At 44.6% G+C, this 23,318-nt stretch overlaps 2 protein-coding genes across 4 annotated transcripts in view; one reads left to right on the plus strand and one right to left on the minus strand.

The window, feature by feature from the left end:
- Positions 1-7,096, plus strand: SBDS (SBDS ribosome maturation factor). The gene is made up of 5 exons (XM_060259684.1): positions 1-544; positions 1,543-1,672; positions 2,412-2,612; positions 4,387-4,551; positions 5,959-7,096. The coding sequence occupies exons 1-5, from the start codon at positions 417-419 to the stop codon at positions 6,085-6,087; spliced, it is 753 nt and encodes a 250-aa protein (XP_060115667.1). The 5' UTR covers positions 1-416; the 3' UTR covers positions 6,088-7,096.
- Positions 7,097-8,295: 1,199 nt separating this feature from the next.
- LOC132587390 (merlin-like) overlaps positions 8,296-23,318 on the minus strand; it is a 32,623-nt gene continuing 17,600 nt past the window's right edge. The window contains exons 6-18 of one of the 3 annotated variants that reach the window (XM_060259685.1): positions 22,496-22,564; positions 21,501-21,583; positions 21,072-21,147; positions 20,649-20,786; positions 19,214-19,288; positions 17,555-17,668; positions 16,696-16,818; positions 15,973-16,190; positions 13,929-14,034; positions 12,236-12,351; positions 11,395-11,554; positions 10,877-11,059; positions 8,296-9,343 (exon numbers count right to left, since the gene is read on the minus strand). In XM_060259685.1, the coding sequence (XP_060115668.1) occupies positions 9,308-9,343; positions 10,877-11,059; positions 11,395-11,554; positions 12,236-12,351; positions 13,929-14,034; positions 15,973-16,190; positions 16,696-16,818; positions 17,555-17,668; positions 19,214-19,288; positions 20,649-20,786; positions 21,072-21,147; positions 21,501-21,583; positions 22,496-22,564 (1,497 nt within the window). In that variant the 3' untranslated portion in view covers positions 8,296-9,307. Of the gene's footprint in view, positions 9,344-10,876; positions 11,060-11,394; positions 11,555-12,235; positions 12,352-13,543; positions 13,598-13,890; positions 14,035-15,972; positions 16,191-16,695; positions 16,819-17,554; positions 17,669-19,213; positions 19,289-20,648; positions 20,787-21,071; positions 21,148-21,500; positions 21,584-22,495; positions 22,565-23,318 lie in introns of those variants that run through there. The other 2 variants (XM_060259686.1, XM_060259687.1) reach the window with 2 other exon arrangements.

Consider the following 23,318-nt stretch of genomic DNA (forward strand, 5'->3'; position numbering starts at 1 on the left):
CATGTCGGGTAAACTCCCTTAGTCCTTTCAGATGACCCATTGTTAGGGAGCATGGAAAGAGTTTACTTTCAGATGATTTTAAAAAAACCTGGGTTTGGGAAATAAACCGCTTGCTTTCTTCAAGGCTTACTATAGGTAAACCGCCCGTTTCCAAGGGTGGAACGTTTATTTCCGGAACCTGAAAAACGACAGCTTTCTTTTCTACACGGACCAGCTTTAGAAATAGCGCACCGAGATTTGTTCATGTGTCTCGCGAGATGTTGGCGAAACCGTCATAATTTGGGAAACGGAGAAGAGTTGAGCCTAGCCTGCCTATTGGTTTTTCAATCTTTAGTAGGCGGGACTAAAGGTGCTTCGGCGGTAGAGACTACAGTTAACGCGCAGGCGCAGTAGGAGCATCGCCTTCCCCTACCGCGATGTCGATTTTCACGCCGACCAACCAAATCCGCCTCACAAATGTGGCCGTGGTGCGGATTCGGCGGGCGGGGAAGCGTTTTGAGATCGCCTGTTACCGGAATAAGGTCATGGGCTGGCGAAGCGGCGCGTGAGTACCGGAAGCGTTTGGTCTTGGACCGGAAGGGGGGGTGAAAGACCAGTTGGCCCTGCTGATGTTTTCAATTGCGTGTTCCTGAGAATGTGCAGAGGGCGTGTCCAGGGCTTGTCACATGAGGGCATAAAAATTGAATAAGCGGAATTTCTGAACGTATACAGAGTGATTCTGAAGCGATACAAACGGCTGCGCAGAGTTTTTGCTATGGGTGGAAATTCCTTACTTGTAATATCTCTACGTTCATATGGTCATTCCTGAGGCCACACCGCCATGCTACTTTGCCCTCCTCTATTTTGGTGCCCAGTAGCTTTTCAGTGACTAGAAATATTGTAGCATCTTAAAGATTAACTGACTGTTGAAGAGGTTTATTCTAGCATAAGTTTTGATGGACTCAGACTCACTTCCTCAGATGTTTCATGAGCATTTGGATGTGGGGTACCATTGCCTGCCTCTGCATAGCAACCCTGAATTTCATTTGTGGTCTTCTGGTCTGAGAGCTAGTTTGGTGTAGTGGTTAAAGAGCATGGACTGTAATCTGAGAGAACCGTGTTTGATTCCCCACTCTTCCACATAAAGCTAGCTGGGTGACCTTGCGTCAGCCACACTTCTCTCAAGAGCAATTCTCTTTGTGTGTGTTTTATGTATGTGTGTGTCTGCACCTGAAGTCATAGTGACCTCTGGGGGAGGGTCACCCATTGAGGGCCTGGAGGATATTTGGAGACTTGAATAAAGCCTGCCCCTGCATTGGTGTCTGTCTTGTGCATGGACAGCAGTATGGCTAGCACTGGAAAACACAAGTTCTGCGCAGGCATATTGTCCTGAAATGCATAGATAATCTCCACCCCAGTTTCCTAAACCTTAAGCATGTATAGCAATATATAAATGGTAAAACTATACACAAACATGTCAATTCCCCCCTTTTAAAAAAATCTGTTCAATATATATTGACAAAAATAAATTCTTAGTAAATGCCTGATTATCTTTCTTGATAGTGAAAAGGATCTGGATGAAGTCCTGCAGACCCATACCGTGTTCGTGAATGTCTCCAAAGGACAAGTGGCAAAGAAGGAGGACCTTGTCAAAGCATTTGGTACAGATGACCAGACAGAAATATGCAAGACTGTAAGTTTCATGGGGAGGATTCCTTGTATCTCTGGTACATCATCTCTTGATGGTTAACACCATGCATGCCACCTGGAGGCTTATGTAGAGATCTATTTATAAAAAGGTTATCTTTGTACATTTTAGAGCGTTTATGTACACAGCGGGAGACCAAAGCGTAAAGTAAAGCCCTTTTTCAAAATTTTGAAAGGGGTAGGATAAATGCAAGAGGATGGGAGTGGGATTGCACCAGTAAGCTCCCAGTCTACACAAGTATGAACTGGGACATGTGTTGGAGGTTATGCACAGTCATCAGTCTCCACTCAATCATCTGCCCTGTTCTTCACACAGAGATCACAGTGCACTTATAAAATTTGGATAGCTGACAACAGTTTATAGTCTTCACAGTAGACAAGCAAAATAAACATATACAGTGGTGGAATGTTCAGATATTCTTCGTCATTAACTGTTCCATAATTTGACAACCTCAAGTTGTTTGATTTTACACCACTGAGTTATATCTCTCCACTTTGTACAACTAAAGGCATGCTTTGTCAGTTTTAGGGACTCTTCTGAGATATGGCAGCAGCTTTTCTTACATTGTTGGAAACAATGGCAACAAAAGGCATCACCTTTAGGCATGTGCTACATGAGGAAATGAATGTAGGCATGTATGGAAACTCTTGGAGGCTGTATCTGCTTCCTTCCGAAGGCTTTCAGCACATGAAGATTGTTCTCTTTTGGTTTGCCTTGTTTTCAGATCCTATCAAAAGGGGAGTTGCAAGTATCTGATAAGGAGCGGCAGACACAGCTGGAGCAGATGTTTCGCGATATTGCAACTATAGTTGCTGAAAAGTGTGTTAACCCAGAAACAAAGAGGCCCTACACAGTCATCCTGATTGAAAGAGCCATGAAGGACATTCACTACTCAGTCAAACCAGGAAAAAGCACTAAGCAGCAGGTAAATATACCCCACATGAGACACCATGGTTGCAATAATTGGGGTGCTGAAAATGGGGCAATAGGGATTCGTATGTTTGCTCAGTCACAAATCTTACTTAGTGATTGGGTCAGTCACAGTGTCTCAAAGATTTTAAAGCATCTGCTTTGCAAGCAGAAAACTCATTCTCTAGTCAGAAGATCTCTAGTAGCTGGTTACAGTGGAAAGCATTTCTCTGCCTAAGACTCTGGAGAGTTGTTGTCAGCCAGAGCAGACAGCACAAAGCCAGATGAGCCAATGGATTGGCTCATTACAAGGTAGTTTCCTGTGTTCCTGTGAAAGGATACCAGCTTGTACCTAGAGGTATGCCGTGGCTGAGTACTCGGTGTGTATTTTGTATTTTCCCATATCCTTTCTGTTTTTCATACCCAACATACCTGCAAGACTGAATGTATCTCTGACTTTGGAAATCTTTTACAAGATGACGCTTAGTGGGAAAAGGCTTTAAAATTCCAGTTCCCCAGTAGCAGTTTTATTTATTTTGGGGTTTTTTGTAAAAGAAGGGAATCTGTAGCCACAAATGGAAGATAGTATGCTTCAAGAAGCTCCTACAGGACAGTAATCTAAGACACCTTTATAAGTAAACGCAGCGTGTCACGTAGTTTGTCCGAGAGAGCATTCCTTATGTAATCCTTCCAGACCCAGACATTTGAAAGAACTCCTTGATAGCTGATTGGGTTGTACTCAGGAGGAGGAAATGCGTCTCTTGCTCTTATGTGGACTAGATACCCCACCACCAATTTTGTTAGTCTTTAAGGTGCTACTGGACTCTTATTCTTTTCTTATGTGGAAGAATGCTTTATTTTCATCATACCATTTTTACTTCAAGAGTATTTTTACTTAAGAGTCATTTACAGATCTGCATTGTGCCAATAAATACCTTGCTTCTAGCTCATGCAGTACTAACGTTGCAGAAGTTAACAATCCCTAACAAAGTCCTTTCCTAAAAAGGTAAAGGTAGTCCCCTGTGCAAGCACCAGTCGTTTCCAACTCTGGAGTGATGTCCCATCATGATATTTACACAGCAGACTTTTTTACAGGGTGGTTTGCCATTGCCCTCCACAGTCATCTATATTTCCCCCCCAGCAAGCTGGGTACTCATTTTGCCGACCTCGGAAGGATGGAAGCTGAGTCAACCTTGAGCCAGCTACCTGAACCCAACTTCCGCCGGGATCGAACTCAGGTCATGAGCAGAGAGCTCTGACTGCAGTACTGCAGCTTTACCACTCTGAAATTTCATAGCGGAGAGGGACGTAGAACAAGAGCCAGAGTGACTTGGGCATTGGACCAGTCACACACCCTTGACCTGATCTGCCTCACATGTTGAATAAAATGGAGAAGGGGATAAATAAGCCACTTTGGTTCCCCATTGGAGTTTTTAAAAATGATGTGTAAATAAAATAAATAGCCTGAACCCCAGCTAGTTGGGGCCAGGGGCTCTAATTAAAGAGGGGGGAAAGTTGGTTAGGTAGCTCCAGGTCCCATCCTGATCTCTGGATACTCCTGGTCTTCCCACACCATGTTAGAAGTGGCACCCTCATCTTTCTGCATCTTGCAGCTTCCTGTTTCCTGACAGGAAGCCTTCCAGGCAGGTGCACTGAAAACAACAAAGCGTTGTCCTGTTACTTCCTGTTCATGGGAACTAAACTTGGGCTACAATGTATTTTTAAAGAGTAACATCAGATGAATTTTAGCTTAGTGAGAGAGTCTTAAATTTGACGGGATGCCTCTGCAGGCTTTGGAGGTGATCAAGCAGCTGAAGGAGACCATGCAGATCGAGCGGGCGCACATGAGGCTGCGCTTCCTCCTCCCTCCGAAAGAAGGCAAGAGGCTGAAAGAGAAGCTGAAGCCACTCATCAAAGTCATCGAGAGTGAAGATTTTGACGAACAGCTGGAAATTGTAAGATGTCTCTCCCCTCCCCGCCCCCCCCCCCCCAAAAAAAGTTTTCTGTTGAGGGAAATTGTGAGAGGAGGTTTGTGCCAGAATATTAAAGGCCTGAAATGAGCAGTTGTGTTTACAGCACAAGTGTATGCAAGGTGGCTCAGGATAAAATGCTTCTCAGGGCCCTGAGAGCTTACTCCCAGCATGCACATAAGTTTTCCAGCAAAAGTTAGCCTTAAGCATGAGCCCATAGAAGCAACTTGAGCAAAAGAACTGGGTGCTCTTGAGGTCTACCCTGTGACCTGTCGTTTACAGCTGCAGACGGGTCTCCCACAGTTATGCAGATGACTTGGGGGAGCCTGCTGAAGAAATTAGGGAAACAGTAAACGCAGGCTTGGAGTATACCTCTGCTAAGAGTGAGCAGTGGGAAAAGCTCTTGCCTTTGTGCACAGCTTGCGACTTCCTGAGGGTAGTTGCTGAACCAGTGTGGTTACACGGTGCTGAACTAGGTGGTAAAAGGTAAAGGTAGTCCTCTGTGCAAGCACAAGTCGTTTCCGACTCCGGGGTGACATCACATAACGTTTTCACGGCAGACTTCTTTACGGGGTGGTTTGTCATTGCCTTCCCCAGTCATCTACACTTTCCCCCCAGCAAACTGGGTACTCATTTTACTGACCTCGGAAGGATGGAAGGCTGAGTCAACCTTAAGCTGGCTACCCGAATCTAGCTTCCGCTGGGATCGAACTCAGGTTGTGAGCAGAGAGCTCAGACTGCAGTACTGCAGCTTTACCACTCTGTGGACCCAAGGTCAAATCCCTCAGGACACTTGTTTATTTAGAATGGGGAGATGAATTTATGCTATCCAGAAAAGCCCAGTGGGGGGCAGGTGGCATGATATAGCTCAGTCTTGTCAGATCTTGGAAGCTAAGGTGGGTTGGTATTTGGACTGGGAAACCACTAAGGAAGTCAGTGGCAAACCGCTTTTTGCTTCCCACTTGTCTTGAAAGCCCTTGCTGGAGTCTCCTTAAGACAGTTGTGACTTGATAGCACATGTCTCCCGAAAAAGCCCAGAGCCTATATGCTCAGAGGTAGTATACCTCTGAAAACCAATTGCTGGGGAGCAATAAATTGGGTTGTTGCTTTCTTCCCCAGTGTGGGCTTCCTAGAAGTATCTGGTTAGCCACTGGGAGAACAGGACACTAAACTTTGGTCTGCTGCCACAGAGAGACATTTCCTCCCAGGTGTTGCTGTGGAATCCTTTGGCCAGATGCTGAGATTTGGGGAAGGATCTGCACAGAGCTTAGCACAGGCAGTGTCTGCAGAATGTCATCTTGTTGCTTGATATCACTGCCATTTTATCTCCTTCTGGGAGATCATTAGCAAGCTGTGATTCTTCACAGTCTGATGCAAGTGTAACCGTTTCAGGTGTGCCTCGTGGACCCAGGCTGCTTCCGGGAAATCGACGAACTCATTCGGTGCGAAACCAGGGGAAAAGGGAGCCTGGAAGTGCTCAGTCTGAAAGACGTAGAAGAAGGGGATGAAAGACTGGAGTAGCATCCGGCTGCCTCCCACCCCCCATCTCTCCCAGCAAGCACTGTATTAAAGGCTGCCCTCATCCTCCTCATTGTGGTTTTAACTTTTTACAGTTTTCCAATTCCAGTTAAAGTTTGATTTGGGTTTCTTTCCCCCCCTTCATCCTCTGATTCACCAGGGTTGGGGTGTGGTGCCAGTCTGACCACAGCTATCCCTTGCTTAACTCTAAAGAGGCAAAGAACTAGACAGCTGGTTTAATTATGCTGGGGCTTGCGGATCTTTCTCCAGGGACTAAGCCACAGCGAATGAAGTGTGTCCCATGTGCCAAAGGGCCATTCCTCTCAGCTGAGAGGGGCAGCAACTCCGTGAGGCGGGACCATCTCTGAGAGAAGCAGCTGAGGGCAGTCCTTTTAAATAAGCAACAAGATTTAAATTGGAGCACAGACTTTCCAGGAGGTGGCTTTGCAGAAGCCTTGCCTAGGGTTCCTGAAGACCACAGCCCCTATGCAAGCCACCTTCTGCACAAGGCTGCTCTGTGAAGGGAAATAACTCTGTTCTTGCAGGCAAGCCTGTAGCACTTCTCAGAGACACATGGAGGTCTTGCACACTACAGAGCCTCTGGACTGGGGTTTTAGGAAGAGCTGTTTGCCCATCTTTCTATAGGTAGCTTTGGTCTTCAGAGACCTGCATAGGACTAGAGCTTGGTAAGCAGAATACCCTTCTTCATTCCAGAGGAGCCGTAACAAAGCACTGATGGGTCTAAAACACTGACAACTGAGAAAGAGTTGTCCAGATAATTTATTTTTCTTCTGGCAAGGGGCATGTTTACAGTAATATAAAAGTCAGTATTTCTTAGCTATGTGGCCTTTTGATCTAACTAATGACTCAGTCAGCGCTCTGATAAACTTCCAAGCTTTTTGGGGTTGTTTTCTTGATCTTAACAATTTATGATTTGAGGGACAAACCAAATGAATGAAGACACTGAGTGGAAGGCATTATAAAGTGGTAATAAAGTCACTGAATGGAAAAACTGGGAGAGTGTTAATTTCCTCTGCATAGTCTTGTCACATCAAGATGCAAAAACATTTCTCGACTAAACATTTAACTTGCTCATTCCCTTGAGCCAGGACTTCTCACGAAGATGTCTTGTACATACAACAGGAAGCTACTATAGAGAACTATATGCAGTGCTAACGAATAATGCATTTTTTTCTCCTGATACAGCGTGATGAAGAATGGGCTGGACTCCGCCACCCCCGTTAGACTGCTGGTAGTGGATTCCAGGTTTGCAGATTTCTTGCATCAATAGAAGCCTGGCAAATAGGAAACCAACCCAGCAGAAAGAAAGGTTGTCTCTCCTCTCCTGACTTCCTAGTTGCAGGGCATTCTTAATAGAGGGGAGCCTTCTGGAATGTGTTCCTCTGCCCACAGTCTGAAGTGATGCAGTTCACACTACCACCTCTTTCCTGTGTGTGCATGAATCTGGCCTTGGAATGAGTTCACACACGTTTAGGACAGGGAGGAGTCACTAGTGGAGACTTTTCCCTGTCGTGGAGTTGTGTAAAGTGAGAGTGAAAAGCCTGCAAACTTGAAAGGGAACTGTTTGGAAGACACAGCTTGAGAACTGCAGCCACAGCATTCCAAAAAGTGTAGGCCGGAGGTGACCTTGAACCAATTAAACTCTTAAGATTTTTAGAGACAGGACACAATATATATATTGTGCCCTTCTCCTTCCTCCTCCAAGCAACTGTCTTGCTGTACTCAGTAGCAAAATCAGGAGATGATGCACGTGGCCATGTACATGCTACCTCCCGGCCTGAAATTTGCCCACATTCGCTGTACCACCAATTGACCAGGGAAACCAGGAGACGGTTGAAACAGGTACAAAGAGATGGATCTGGGTGTAATTTGTTTTGGTCCTGTTGTCTTGCCCAGACCTACTTCAGGCTTCTGGCACCCATTTTATTGTTTGTTGATATAAAATGACCAGTTGACAGATAGATAAGAGACCATGGTTTGTTGGTTTAAAAAAAAATAAACACGAGTTTCTTGTATTTCAGTAGTGGCATCCAACTTAAGCCTGTTGTAGGGTGGGATACAAATCCAGTCAAGGAGGCTGTTAACTTAGCACAGTGAAGTCAATGCAGGTGTTACTTTGTTTGGTTTACTAACCTGAACCAGGGGTTCCTTTGGGCAGTTTAAATTTTGTACCTTTAAAACTGACTCGAGTCAAATAAAATAAAACTTTTATTTTAAAACACCCTGTAATAAACAGCAGAAGTATTTACAAACATGAATCTTAGTGTACATAACCTCTTTTTGTAAAAAAAACACCAACAAAAAATCCCCAAAGCCAGCTACGCGCATCTTGAAACCTACAGGACCAAATGCAGCCCTGTTACAATAAGGTGGTTCGGCTAACTTGCTTCATTGGGACTTAGTCAATGCTGACCTTGGCTGGATTGGGACCACAATATATAGCACTATTTCCATTTCGTGAGAAAACTTCAAATTAGCAAGAATGTTCTTACTGGAAAATACACACATAAATACACAATGTTTTGTGATTTGCGCGTGCACATAAACACACCCAGTAGGTATATATCACATAACAGCAGGCCTTGAATTCAACAGGAGCTCACAGGAGCACAGCTCCTGAACCTTTGAGGGTTCCCCCTCCTCCCCATCTACCTTGTCCATTGAACAGTAGGTGCAGCTGCATAACAATCCCTGGATTAGGAGAGCAGGCAGCCACCAGCCAGCCAGCCACACCCCCAGCAGCCCTCATTAACCCCTGGAGAAGCCCACGCTACCCTTTCTCATGTGATTTTGGGTGGCAGGTGGCTTGCTGGCCTTTTGAGTGGGGGAGGGCAAGGAGAGCCCCAGGTGAGCGAGGCCTGCTTGGGCTGGATGGATTTCTAAACAGCACAAGCAGGCCTCGCCCAGGGCTCTCCTTTCTTGCATCGGGTTGCTTTTGGCTGGTGTGGGGGTGGCATATGCTAATGAGTTAAGCTAATGAGCTCCACCACCTATTTTCCTACAAAATGACCCCTGCATAACAACACTGTTCAAACTGGGTCTGATCAGAGGAGCTGTTCCAGGGCCATTACTCCTGCTCTGTTTTAGCATTTGGCGATGCCTCTTATGGAAATGACAGCAGCTTGGGCAAAAGAAACCTTTCCGTTTGGTCACATAACAGTTGTTTGTGCCAAGTCTAGCCTCTTAAGAAGCCGCCAGGTCTTCAAATGTAGATCACGTCTGTTTTATGCTGCTGAACCTGTGTAGAAAACAATCACAATCTGAGGGGAAAGGAAGTTATTTCTACCTTTGAAAGGTAGAACACCTGGTTTGGGAACTGAGACAATACAAACATTTTCCAAATTCACAGGTAAACTAGAGATGCACAGTTTCTGGAAATTTTTAAGTCACAGGAATTTACTGGATTTTACAACATAACTGGATCTTGGAGGTTTTTTGCCATCTTCCAGGCACTGGAGTGTGGGAGGTAGTTGTGAATTTCCTGCATTGTGCAGGAGGTTGGACTAGATGACCCTAGAAGTACCTTCCAACTATAATTCTTGAATTATAGTAAATAACAAAACATTATAATAACTCAAAAATGGAAAATATTATGCCAAAATATTATAAATACTACTTAATAAACTGCATAATTTATAAATTAACTGGCATATAAAATTATACTATTAGGTGTATTTATAGAATTTAAAGTAGACAACTTTATTTTGTACTAGAAAAACTGCAACTGTTCCCAGTATTTGAGAAAGAGCTGCAAACTGCTGCATCCTATGCTATTACAGCGCTTGTATCTTAATTTTCACCATTGTTAGAGGTACAGAAAAATAAAAACACATTCTAATCTGTAGTAAACATGTGTATCATTTGGACAGAAATATTCTCATGCAGTCACAATAGGCAGGGCTGCCAGCATTTAGATATTAAGTTGAACTATAGGACTGAAAACACAACTCTTTAATAATGTATTAACATTAAAAGCATTATCACAATTTAATTGAAGCCAATATTGTATTTAAACAAATTCAAGCACCAGTAGTTTTCAACTCTGGAGTGACGCTGCTTTCACAACGTTTTCACGACAGACCTTTTTACGGGGTGGTTTGCCATTGCCTTCCCTGGTCATTACACTTTCCCCCAGCAAGCTGGGTACTCATTTTACCGACCTCAAAAGGATGGAAGGCTGAGTCAACCTGGAGCTGGCTACCTGAATCAGTTTCCACTGGAATCGAACTCAGGTCATGAGCAGAGGGTTCTGACTACAATACTGGAGCTTTACTGCTCTGCACCACGGGGCTCAGAGTGGCCTACAGTATACGTACATATCATGGGCCTACAGTATACTTAGGAGTAAAATGTTATTCATTCCAAAAGGGCAAAAAGGAGGGATTTTAGTCCTTCCTCAAATTTTGCCATTTTCCCTTGGCTTTCACATCTCCAAAGCAAACTTAAGAATTGGGGACAGGTTATATAGTTCTGGCCTTACCAACTCAAAAGATAACATCTGGAAATTTGGGAAGTAGAATGCTGGAGTCAAGGGGCCTCAATCTGGCCATCAGATAATTCTTGTGAAAAAAAATAAAAGGTTACTGGGGTGAGGGCTTACAGGGCTCTTCTCACCTCCAACGTCCTAATCCAGACTTTTAAAATTGGTGTTTGGGGGGGGGGGGCAGAGAAATAGAGGATAAATGTTATTTGGGCTGAGGCTTGATCCCCTAGCCTGGAACACTGACTGGTGAACGTCTTTTTGAATTGGAATTTTTAAAAAGCTAGTTACCTTAATTTGCTTTCTGGTTCCTGTCCCCACGTTTTCGGCAACAAACGGATCTGTCTGAAGGGAAGGTTTTTCTATTGGCGTTCCAAGTAAGGTGTTGTCATCTACATTTAACGGATGCATCAAGAAAGGCCGCTGAAGACTGTCTAGAAGGTCTGCCTCAAAGGCTTCGATCCACAAAGGGGTCTTGAAAGAACACATCAACCAGAAGTTAGCTTTGTGCCAACTCAAAGTGCATCCACATTACAAACCTGAACTGGTATGAAGCCACTTTAACTGTCATGGCTCCATTTCCCCCCTCCCCAAAAGAGTCCTGGGGAGGCAGTAAGAGGTCTTCATATGATCAGAAAATCATTGCTACCCTTGGCTCCAGGGGAGTCCTGGAGGCATCTGACCGGCCACTATTGAAAGCACATACTCAATTAGATGGGCCCTTGGTCTGATCCAGTACTGACTGCCTTTATGCATTATTGATTGCCTTTATACTTATAAAAAATAAGTTAGCTTGACTGCATTTCAACCTTGTACATTTTCCGGGAAGACCGGTCCAAGGACCCAAGCAATTCATTCCAGCGTGAGAGAAGCCCAGCCTGTTTCTCTTCAAGTTTTAGAGCATGGATTTCTGACTTGAGCTCTTTTAGCCGATCTTCAAACTTCCGGCTCTTATCAAGGTAATCTAACCTGTTGGGCACAGAAAAGAAACTTAAGGAATGAATGAATATAAATATCAGGATCAAGTATACCCTATACATCATCAGGTATGCTGCACACATTTTTATTTTTTTTATTATTTATTAATAATTAAAATATTGTTTTAACTATGGTTAGTTTCTGAAACTGGGGTTCATCTTTCTCTCAGTAGCCTCAGAGGGAAACACCACAGAGCGAGTCAGAATGTCTGAATTTATACAAAACATGAAACAGATTCATAACTCAATTTCATATCGTTGTCTGTTGGACTGAACTAATCACAACTAGTGGTGTGGCCCACATTCAGGCAATCACACTAATCTTGGCTACTTCAACCATGGTTTTATGTGCTGTTTGAGCTGAGCCACCTCTAGGACAAACACTCCCAAGGCAACTGTTAGTGTATCTTGTGTCGATTATACAATAAACTTTCTGGTGAGCTCATTACCACCCCAACAGTGGAGGCTGCCCATTGCATCTCTGCATGATCTTCTGCCTCCTTCATACCAGCTTCCTCTGGGGCAGGTAATTCTTTTGTAATTTTTGCATTAAAAGGGATTTATGCATTCAATCACTCGCTCTTCTTGGCACATGGTTTCCAGGACTTCCTTTTTTTCCTCCACTGCATGGTTTTGAGCTCCTCCCTCTTCTGCTACTAGATGACACTCCTACCTCTCCCTTTCAATCTCCAAGGAGAGCCTCTTCAAGTCAATATCTCTTAAATCCGACTTCACACCTCCTTTGTCAGCACTGGCATCTCTGGTGTCAGCCAAGGAGGACGGGGAGCACTTAGTGGCATGCAGAGAAAGGCAGAAAGAAAGGGGCATTGTTATTTGTTTATGACTTTTACATACTGCTTTTTGGTTAAGGTGGGGAGCGGAGAGCTCTTCCAGAATTGTTCACAATAAAGAATTAAAATCAATATTGAAACAAAAACAACAATAAATTGCCACATAAAAAGCAAGCCCAAAGCTTGATAGTTTACCTGGAATCCAAGCCTCCAAAGGCCAGGCTAAATTTTAAAAATGCTATTGCAACACAGCAAGCACACACCTTGGGGAAGTACATGCCAAAGATCCAGGGATCACAAGAAATGCCTACTGGACCAGATCAAAAGCTCTACCTAGTCCAACATCTGTGTTGTCCACAGAGGCTGGCCGGACACCTTCAGGAATCCCAGAAACAAGATATGAATGTGACAGCCTTCCCCTCTGCCACTATTACTAGTACGGTTACTAACATCTAGCATGGACAGGTATATTGCCTCTAAACATGGAGGGTCCATTTAAACTCTATGGCTTGTAATCGTTGATAGATCTTCTATAGATAGGCATTTTGGTGTCTCAAGCACTGAGGTAGAGACATTGCATCTCAGCGTCAAGCAGAAACACTGCAAGAGTTCCCAAGGTTTCAGGTCGTTTCCTGGAATCTTTACTGTCCTTGCAGTTGTGACCTCCCACAAATATCAGATAGCTTACACCAGCATAGGAGCTACTACCTGAAATTGGTTTAATCATCCTTCCTCCAACATATCCTCAAAACTTGGATTATTTTAGCAGAGACTGATTGATTTAGCACACCTCCAAAAAAGAACTCAAAGGCAGTTTACATTTTCCACTTAAAACCATGAATCCACATGAAGCTATCTCATAGTGAATCAGACCTTTGGCCCATCAAGGACAGTATTGTCTACTCAGATTGGCAGCAGCTCTCCAGGGTCTCAGACTGAGGTCTTTCACATCACCTGTTGCCTTGTGCTGTTAACTGGAGATGTCAGAGACTGAACCAGGGACTTACATGTAAAGCAGGGCTCTTCTACTGAGCCATAACACCTCCCCTAATAAAATAAAAGAACCACATGATATTTTTGTCCACTATCACACACCCAGACTGCATTGGATATATTTAGATCCTTCCCTGAATGGCATTATTAGTTATTATTTTATCACAATAGACTAATGTGGCTATCCCAGTGGAATGTATTTCTCAGGGTTTTAAAGCCAAGGAACCTTGACAGTTAAGCAAACTTTAAAGCTGGTTTACTTTTTGAAGAAGGAAAATTGAAGAATTGCAGATTTATACCCCACCCTTCTCTCTGAATCAGAGACTCAGAGCAGCTTACAATCTCCTATATCTTCTCCCCCCACAACAGACACCCTGTGAGGTGGGGGGCTGAGAGGGCTCTCACTGCAGCTGCCCTTTCAAGGACAACCCCTGCGATAGCTATGGCTAACCCAAGGCCATTCCAGCAGCTGCAAGTGGAGAAGTGCGGAATCAAACCCGGTTCTCCCAGATAAGAGTCCACACACTTAACCACCACACCAAACTGGCTCTCTTTTCTAGTACAGATGTGCTGCAGACTTACTGGAAGATGATTAACCTTGTTGACATCTAGAAGTTTCTGCTTGACCTTTTCTTCAGCTTCCCTGGCTTCCTGCAGGTCTTGTTTCAAATGCTCGGTTTCTTTGGCCCTGCCAAACCAAACCACTGCCATGAACATACAGGCCCTTGACTACAAATACACAACCATTTCTTAAACCAGAGGGCTGAACTTGTGACCAATGACTCCGAGGCCAGAGGCAAATATGATTCAGTACAGAACCAAATGTATTGCTTAAAAAAATAAAATGAGATCTAAGGGTAGGTGGAATACTAGAATCATTGATATGCCAAGGAAATGGCAGGCAAATGTTTTCATGGGACTAGTGGGCTTCTTGGAGATACTTAGCAAAATGGAAGCAAAAGAGGTGAATAGCTGCCAGTTATGCAAGTGCAAACCATGCACAGATGCATACCAGTGCACTAAAACAATCATGCAGGGTGCTCCTGGATATGTTTATTACTCATTGTGAGGCCTGCTTCCTAACAGAGAACTATAAAAACATTATAGGTTATTTATCAATATGTCAATTATCAGTAACATTAAGTGGTTTTGCTCTGAATTTTGATGTAATTTGACCATTTAATTAGAAAAGGTGGCTGGCCTATGTTAATAATAATAATAATAATAATAATAATAATAATAATAATAATAATAATAATAATAATAATAATAATAATAATAATAATAATAATAAATTTATTCTTATATCCCGCCCTCCCCCGCCAAGGCAGGCTCAGGGCAGCTCACAGAACATGGTATACCATGATTACAATAAAATACAATCATTACTATAAAAGGCAGTTAAAATATAATTACATTACATTCATCAGTTAAGTTAAATACACATTAAAATATTATAAATTATAGATTAAAGTGCTACAGTTCGATATATGCATAGGATGGCTTGTCTATGTTGTAGACAATCCAGCCAAAATTGCCATAAGTCTTACTATGGATGGGACCAATCTGCTGATAAATTAAAGTTCATCATGAATTTTGAGCAGTTAGTGGATCACAAAACGATGTTTGCGAACTGAAAAGCCACCATGACCTTCCACAAATTTTGATGCAGTTTTTGGCAGTGCGTGGAGACCAGAAAAGAGGCGTTTAAAAGACTCCCAAGACATTTAAACCCCTGCTCTTTATGAAAAACAGCTGAAAAACAGCCATGAACCAAACCACAAAAATGGAGTTTGTGCCCATCCCTAAATCTTGCCTCAGTTATTTAGTATAAACTACTGTAGGGGTGGGAAGGTGAAGGTGCAGTGAAAAAACAAATGCAGAGCTCTTTCACATGCACATGCTAGGAAAGGAAAGGTCCCCTGTGCAAGCACCAGTCATTTCCGACTCTGGGGTGATGTTGCTTTCACAACATTTTCATGGCAGACTTTTACGGGGTGGTTTGTCATTGCCTTCCCCAGTCTTTTACACTTTCCCCCCAGCAAGCTGGGTACTCATTTTACTGACCATGGAAGGATGGAAGGCTGAGTCAATCTTGGGCTGGCTACCTTAATCCAGCTTCTGCCGGAATCGAACTCAGGTTGTGAGCAGAGAGTTCAGACCCCAATTATATTCTCAGTCATTAACTGTGAAAACAGTTTAACTGGCAAAGTTTTCATCTTGTAAAAAGAAATCTGTGACTGTACCTTTTCCCTTTTCATTGTTTGGGAATTATTTTAATCTGCCAGCACCCAACTGGCACACAATCTGCCCCCACAGAGCTTTGTCAGTGCTCAAAGTGCCCAGTGCGATGACATCACCCAGAAGTGATATCATCGCACCGGGACACTCTAGCATTTGGGTACAAAACTCTATGGCACCACAGAGTTTTTTACCCAGTACTAGAGCATCCCCACACAATGTGCCCTGCTTGATGACCTCACTTCCGGGAGACATCTTTGCATGTGTGAGAGGAATCCCCCTTGCCAGCTGCCAGTAAGATCTGGCAACCCTAGACCTCTGCAGTCTGAAAGTAAGCTGTAATTCCATGAGACCCCCAGGTCTCCCCAGAGGCTGGCATCCCTACCTGCGGTCCGACTCTTTCACCAGCTGCATGGCAATGAGCTCTGCCTCCCGCATCTTGTGCTCCATCAGGCGCTTCTCCTCCTTGGTCTTCCGGGCTGCCAGCTCCAGCCTTTGGCGTTCCTGCTCAGCCTCGGCAGCATTCTGAGCCAGCAGCTTCGCCTCGTCCTCCGCAATTTGGGCCTTCTCAGCCAACAGCTCTGCAGCTGCCTCTGAACGGCGCTGAAGAGGGATTAAAATGGGACAGTCTAAACCAATCTTGAGATTTTCTTTTTTTAAAAAAATGCTTTCAACATCTATGGTATTTGGGAATTGTTACTTAAAAAAAATGATTTTAACTTTTCAGAATTTGACCTCAAGGCAGGAATGACAGCTTCCAGTTTGGGAAATTAGTGAAGATTTGGGGTGGAGTGTGGGGAGAGGATGGACCTCAGTGATGTATAAATGTCAGAGTCCACCCTCCAAAATTGCCATTTCCTTCAAGGGAACTAGTCTTTGTAATCTAGAGATCCGGGAGATTGCCAGGCCCCAACCTGGAAACAAGCAACACTACACCTGGAAACAAGGCTGAAGAATAGCATAGATGGCAACCAGCTAACTGAACAGCTCATCTCCAGTCAGCAAATGCACTCTGGCTTCCAGTTATCGCAGGCTCCAACCAACTCAGAGCACCTCCAAGGCCGAGTCACCATGGCAACCCCTGCTGCCCAGCTTCAGTAAGGCTCACCAGGGCCTCGTTGGCTTGCCTGGCTTCATCTTCCACCTCAAACAGGCGCCTTTCCAGCTCTTCCTTGGCTCGCTCAGCCTCTTCACGCAGCTGCTTCTCCCTCGCAAGCCGCTGGTGCTCCATCTGCAAAATTGTAACATTCAATAGTCAGGCATAGCCAGGAGCCGCATCCCAGTTTAAGAAAGATGCTCTTGTGAGTGTAACATTTTGTAGGTAAGCTTTTGCTTTCCCAGCATCATGTTTACAACAATCCTTGGCTAAGGGACTAGTCTGCTGGAATCTGCTATTTACAAGGAACAATCAAGTCTTCATTATCATCCACCTCAGTCTCTACAGCAACCAACCTCCAAGTAGGTCCTGGAGATCATGTGGAATTAGGGATGCCAGCCTCCAGGTGAGACCTGAGGGTCCCCTGGAATTACAGCTCATTTCCAGATTACAGAGATCAGTTCCCCAGGAGAAAATGGATGCTTTGAAGGGTGGACTCTAGGGCATTGTACATTACTGAGGCCCCTGTTCTCAGACTCCACCCCCAAATCTCTAGGAGTTCCCCTATCTGGAGCTAGCAACCCTACATCTCAGCCAGCAGCCCAGGACCTGGCAACCCTACCTGGAATTACAACTGATCTCTGCAAAAGCTCAGCTACCCTGGAGAAAATGGCTGCTTTGGAGAGTGGACTCTAAGGCATTATAGCCCACTAAGATCCCTCCCCTTCCCAGACCCCACCCCCAAACATCCAAGAATGTTGCAGCTCCGAGCTGGCAACCCTAGCCTCCCAACCCTGCAAGCTGATCAAGAGCTCTGTGACTGGGAAAGCATTTTCAGCAGCTGTGGAGCCAACTTTTCTCCCAGAGTCACCTTCTTTCTCGCCTTCTCTTCCCTGGCTTGAGCTTTCATTTGCTGGATCTCAATGGGGTCTACTCTCCTCCTCCTCATGAACAAGTCGTGGTTTCCAATGAAAAGCTGCATGATCTGCAGGAAGAAAACAGGAGTGTTTTTGTTGGGCCGCAGCAAAGGTCCAAGGTTGGGCTTCCAGCAGACGTCACACAGATGTTTCTGGGAAGCCTACAAGCAGGGCCCAAAGTACATGGACATTCAATTTCTCCAGTGACCCCTATTGTCTTGCAGACAGTTAAAGATGCTGGGGATGCCCTAACAAAGCCCTGAAGTACTAGGGTCAGCCTATCCAAAAGAACACTACAACCCCTATATTTCATCAAGGCGTGTGTTTTGTTTAATTTATTTATGATTTATATCCCGCCCTTCCCACCAAGGTGGCTCAGGGCGGCTCACAACACATGAAATCCAACATAACAATATTCAGTTTAGGCATTTACACAATTAAAAACATTTAAAATATAAAAACATTAAAACAACAATTAAAACAACACAGAAGTCTAATAGAGCTACATTTAGTTTCCTATGCCGGTTAGTTATAGGCCAGCCGGAAGAGGGTTGTCTTACAGGCCCTGCGGAACTGAGCAAGGTCCCTCAGGGCCCTCACCTCTTCCGGCAGCTGGTTCCACCAGGAAGGGGCCATTACAGAGAAAGCTCTATCCCTGGTAGATTGCAGGCGGGCTTCCTTTGGCCCGGGGATAACGAGAAGATTTTGGGTTCCCGATCTCAGCACTCTCTGGGGAACATGTGGGGAGAGACGGTCCTTCAGGTAGGCAGGTCCTAGGCCATATAGGGCTTTAAAGGTGATGACCAGCACCTTGTACCGGAAGGGTTAAGTCACTTCTGACTTATGGCAATCCCATAAATTAATGACCTCCAAAACATTCTATCGTTAACAACCTTGCTCAGTGATTGCAAACTGGGGACCATGACTTCCTTTATTGAGACAATCCCTCTCATGCTGGGTCTTCCTCTTTGCCTGCTGCCTTCAACTTTTCCTAGCACGATTGTCTTTTCATCAGACATGCAGAGAGGCATCTTGGTGGCTGCCTCTCTGCCCTGGAATTCCCTCCCCCTGAAGACTCGCCAAAGTCTCTGCAAAGATTGCTTTGTTCAAATTGGCTTTCAGGTGTCCAGGGGGAAGAAGATAAGACTGGGGTGATTTGGAATATCAGGGAGTTATGGAATTACACAAGCTGCTCCAAGTCCTTGGGATGCAATGGGCTATAAATTAAATCAAGTGAAATACAATTTCAAAAAAGAATTAACTTTAACCAGAGGTCTGCTGCCTCTCTACCTGAAAGTTCCGTTCACAGTTATAATGTCACTCAGAAGAAGAAAAACTCCTATAACTTATCCCTTTCAAGGTGAGGACACAATTATTCATATTTTGCTGACAGGTGGACAAAGGCTGAGAGGTAAATGACTTGCCCCTGATCACACTGTAGCCTCCTGGATCAGGTCCAAGCAGAGCACTGCACCAACAGATCACTTGCCCCTTCATTCCAGTGTGTTACTTTATCCTTCAATGGCCCACCAGGAACTTGGCTTTTTTATACCACTCCCTCCCAGTGTGACAGAAAGATGCCCGCAGGGCGGCAGCTGACAGAAAACCCTCACCAGTTTATTGACTTTGGGCTGTGAGGAGAAGAACTTGAAGACTTCGGCTTTCTTGTCAATAGGCTTAATTGTTAACTGGAGAGGAAGAGAGAGAAAAGAGGGCGTAGTCCATCTCATGATGAAACAAGTCACAAGGACAAATAGGCAAACATACCTCAAGACATACTGGTGCCAGGGAAGGGAAAAGATCCAACCAGAAATGACAATCCCCTCCCAAGATATAATACCCACCTAGTCCCAGTTCCATCTGAGACACTCTCTCCTTTTGGCTTCCGAGTACCAACAATGAGCCACCAGACAGAAGGCAGAAAGCAGACAGGTGCATCCTCATCAGGCCTGGATCAGCCAAGAGGCCCTCTGCTCCCCAGCTTCCAACTACTACCAATGGGTCCCTCAGAGCAAGCAGCTGGGCCCTTTCTTTGCCATGACTGGATCCCAGTCCAATTAGGGCTGCCAATTCCCAGTTAGGAACAGGGGATCCCCCAGTCTGGAGGCCCTCCCCTTGCTTCAGAGTTATCAGAAAGCGGGGAGGGGAGAGGGAAATGTCTACTGGGCACTCCATATGGAGACTGGTTCCAATAGGGTATAAATGGGTATCTGTGCTCTAGGGGGGGCTGTTTTTTGAGGTAGAGGCACCAGATTTTCAGTATAGCATCTGATGCCTCCCCTCAAAATATTCACGAAAGTTTGGACCGGGGGTTCAATTCTATGAGCTCAACAAAAGATGACCCTATCCTCCATTATTTCCAAATGTAGGGAAGGCATTTAAAAGGAACTTGGTCCCTTTAAATGTGATGGAATCGTGCTTGTCACAACCTTGCTCCTGGTTCCACCTTCAAAGTCCCCAGATATTTTTTGAATTGGACCTGGCAACCCTAAGTCCAATTGAGGAAGTCCTCCTTCGAGCTAACTGATCTGGTTCCTTTCATGAATACATGAGGCTGCCCTGTACCATCAGACCCTTGGTTTGTCACGGTCAGTGTTGCGTCCTCCGACAGCCAGTGGCCCTCCAGGGCCCCATAGGTCAAGGTCTTTTGCATCACCTGCTACCTGATCGTTTTAACTGGAGATGTTGGGGATTGAACCTGGAACCTTCTGTACACCCAGCAGATGCTCTATCAGTGGAAGACTTTGTATGAAGAGCCCTTTTACATTTTAGAGTAGTTTTATGGTTTTATTTCCCTGCATAAACTAACTTGAGAACTATGACTCTAGAGCACATAATTATAGCAAACAAATAAAACATGGTCCATGGTCCACAGAGAAGTTCTCCTTCCCGAGAACCTTTTGAAATGGACAAATGATGCCCCAGAGCAGAAGCATCTACAAGGGCAGCATTGGTCAGACTCCAACTCTACCACCCTCAATGGCAGCATAAATCCACTGTCCCGGCAGCGCCTTCTCCCCATGACACCATCTTGGTACACCTTCCTACCTCTTTCTCGCTGTAGGAAATGTTCCGAATGCTGCTCCATTTGAAAGACTTGTTGGGAGAGAACCGATTGTTGATGCTGTACACGTGGATCCCTTTGGCATCAACACCGAGGAGGAAATCCATGTGGTTCTTCTTCTGCTGCAAAGGACAGTAGTAGATACAAGACCAGAGTGAAAACCTATGACACACCTGGGGTCAATCTCCACAAGGGGCAGCTGAACCAGATAGCCATTACATGGTAGAACAGCTTTTCCCCATCCTATCTCTTGTCTTTCTCATTAAGACTTCTGAATAGGTTTATCGGTTTTGTATGGCACTTTGCACGTGGTCCACACTGTGTAAATACTAAAAGATTGTGAGTGAGGTAGGTTTTTGAACATGACAGGTGCACGACATGAAAAGAGAAAAGCTATCTGTACTTACAACAATGGGAAAATAATTAACCCCGTACATTGCCAAGTCCTGTGCGATTTTTAAATAGTTCATCTCAGCTTCATACCTGGAGGAAGGGGATAGAAACTGTGTTTGGAAATACAAGTTCCAATCCAGAAAATTTAAGAACTGTACTTCTTTTGGGTAGCTGGAAGCAGCTGTGTTCCATTTTTATAGCCCCACCATTCTCAAGCTTTTACATTTTTAAAAAACCACTCTGTTCCCAGGTTCCCATCTGTCTGTCATACTGCAAGGTGACTGAGAAATGGAATCCAGGTAAGGCTATACAAATAGGAGGCAGGCATGATCCTCTAGGAGACCATTAAGTAGGTACAGGATGTCCTTTTCCCAGGAATTAGCTGCCCAGTGGGACCACACCCACCACCCACTATACGATCCTAGCAAAAGGTGTGCCGGTACCTGGCTATACCCCTGTGTCCTGCATACCAGGCAGCTATCCTGTCTTCCCACATGTCAGGTGTCATTTGATACTGACGGAGGACCTATACAAAGAAAAGAGAGTGCTTTCAGTCAAATCTCAAGGCTGCTTCTCTTGGAGCAGAGCCCCCTTAGCCCCACCCCACACCCACATATCTTGGAAAAGCACTACACCCCTGAGTCCCAAAGCCAGGAGTCAACATCATGGGAAGGCCTCAGCCTCCATGCCCTGTTGTTGGCCATCCAGAGGAACTGGCTGGCCACTGTGTGAGACAGGATGCTGGACTAGATGCACCACTTGTCTCATGCAGCAGGGCTCTCCTTACGTTCTTCCAAAGTCTTACCACAGGCTGAAAGATGGCTGATTGTTTTTAAACAAGAACCTCACTTGCTGCAGCAAACCAAAGAGTCACCTGTTCCGACACTCCATTTCCAACAAGACCTTCTGAATTTACTCCAAGACTCAGGAAGCAAGAGAATATCAGGAAATGCATCTGCAGGTACCACACTGGGGACCGCTGTCTAAATTAATAATTCCTGCACAAGATAAACTAGCAAAGCACGCAAAGGGTTAGGCTACAAACTTTCCCCATGATGTGCTTGTACTTTAATTTCCAAGAAGCCCTGAAGGCACCTCTTGTGTTTGGTTTGCTCCAACTGTGTGTGGCCAACTATAGTCCTACTCTCTATGCTCACCTCCTCTTGTTCTTTGCAAATAGGTGCTTCTGTTGCCTAATCCTGTCCTGGATCACCCTAGCAATGGCAGGCAAGCATGTTTTGAGGATAACTGAAACTCTCTGTAAATTTACCATGCTGTATTTTTTTTATTTCCATGCCAATAAAGGTATTTGGTTTTTGGCATGTTTTGAGGAAGGATGGTTCACTGATCTTCTCCTGGAAGAACTGCATAACTACTTTTCCAGGAATACTGTTTGAAGGCTTTGATGGACTTGAGGGGTGAATTTAAACAGACTTACACTCTTTGGCAAGAGCTCTTCCTGGGCTAGGAAGCCTGGTTTGTGGAGTTCGGGGTCATAGTCACCATACTATAATAGAAAGAGAAAGTTTCAGGACTACAGCCCTTTCACAAAACAGATCTTGCATTTGTGGCGTACGTACGCCCTTGCAAACAGGAAAATAGATACCTCAGCATCCAGAAGAACTGGATGGCAATTCACAGCAATAGATAAAGTGAATGTAGAAAAGAGCAAGAGTCCAGCAGAACCTTAAAGACTAAGAAAATTTGTGGAGGGATATGAGGTTTCACGAGTCTGAAGAAGTGAGCAATGACTTGTGGAAGCTTATACCCTGCCACATTTTTTTTAGTCTTTAAAGGTGCTTCTGAACTCTTGTTCTTTTCTACTGCTACAGACAGACTAACATGGCTACCCATCTAGATTGAAGTGAATTATAGATATTTCTGCACAGGTTATCTGCCCCAAGTTCAATGCTTATTGAGAAGGGTTTTTCCCCTCTGCTTCTCTACAGCATGCAGTGCATTCCTGTTAATATGTGGGATTTCCCCAGTTTTGATCTGATCTTTCTCAAAGCTGCTTTGATCCAAAGTTTTGGGGAAGAATGCAATAATGCCTGGATGGCTGCTGTGTAGGCAGGAAAATCTGAATTTTTCATGTACATTACACCCACTTTCCCTGACCCTGTCCCCACAGCAGCCATTTCCTCCCACCGTCACTGTGGGACTCTTTATCTTTAACAAACTGGCACTAGAATATTGTTATAGTGCTATATTGTTGTAATGATAGATATTTCAGGTTCTCATCTTCCTAAAAAAACCCAACC

Source organism: Heteronotia binoei, chromosome 18, assembly GCF_032191835.1.
Source record: "Heteronotia binoei isolate CCM8104 ecotype False Entrance Well chromosome 18, APGP_CSIRO_Hbin_v1, whole genome shotgun sequence".
In the NCBI taxonomy this organism is placed as follows: Eukaryota; Metazoa; Chordata; class Lepidosauria; order Squamata; family Gekkonidae; genus Heteronotia; species Heteronotia binoei.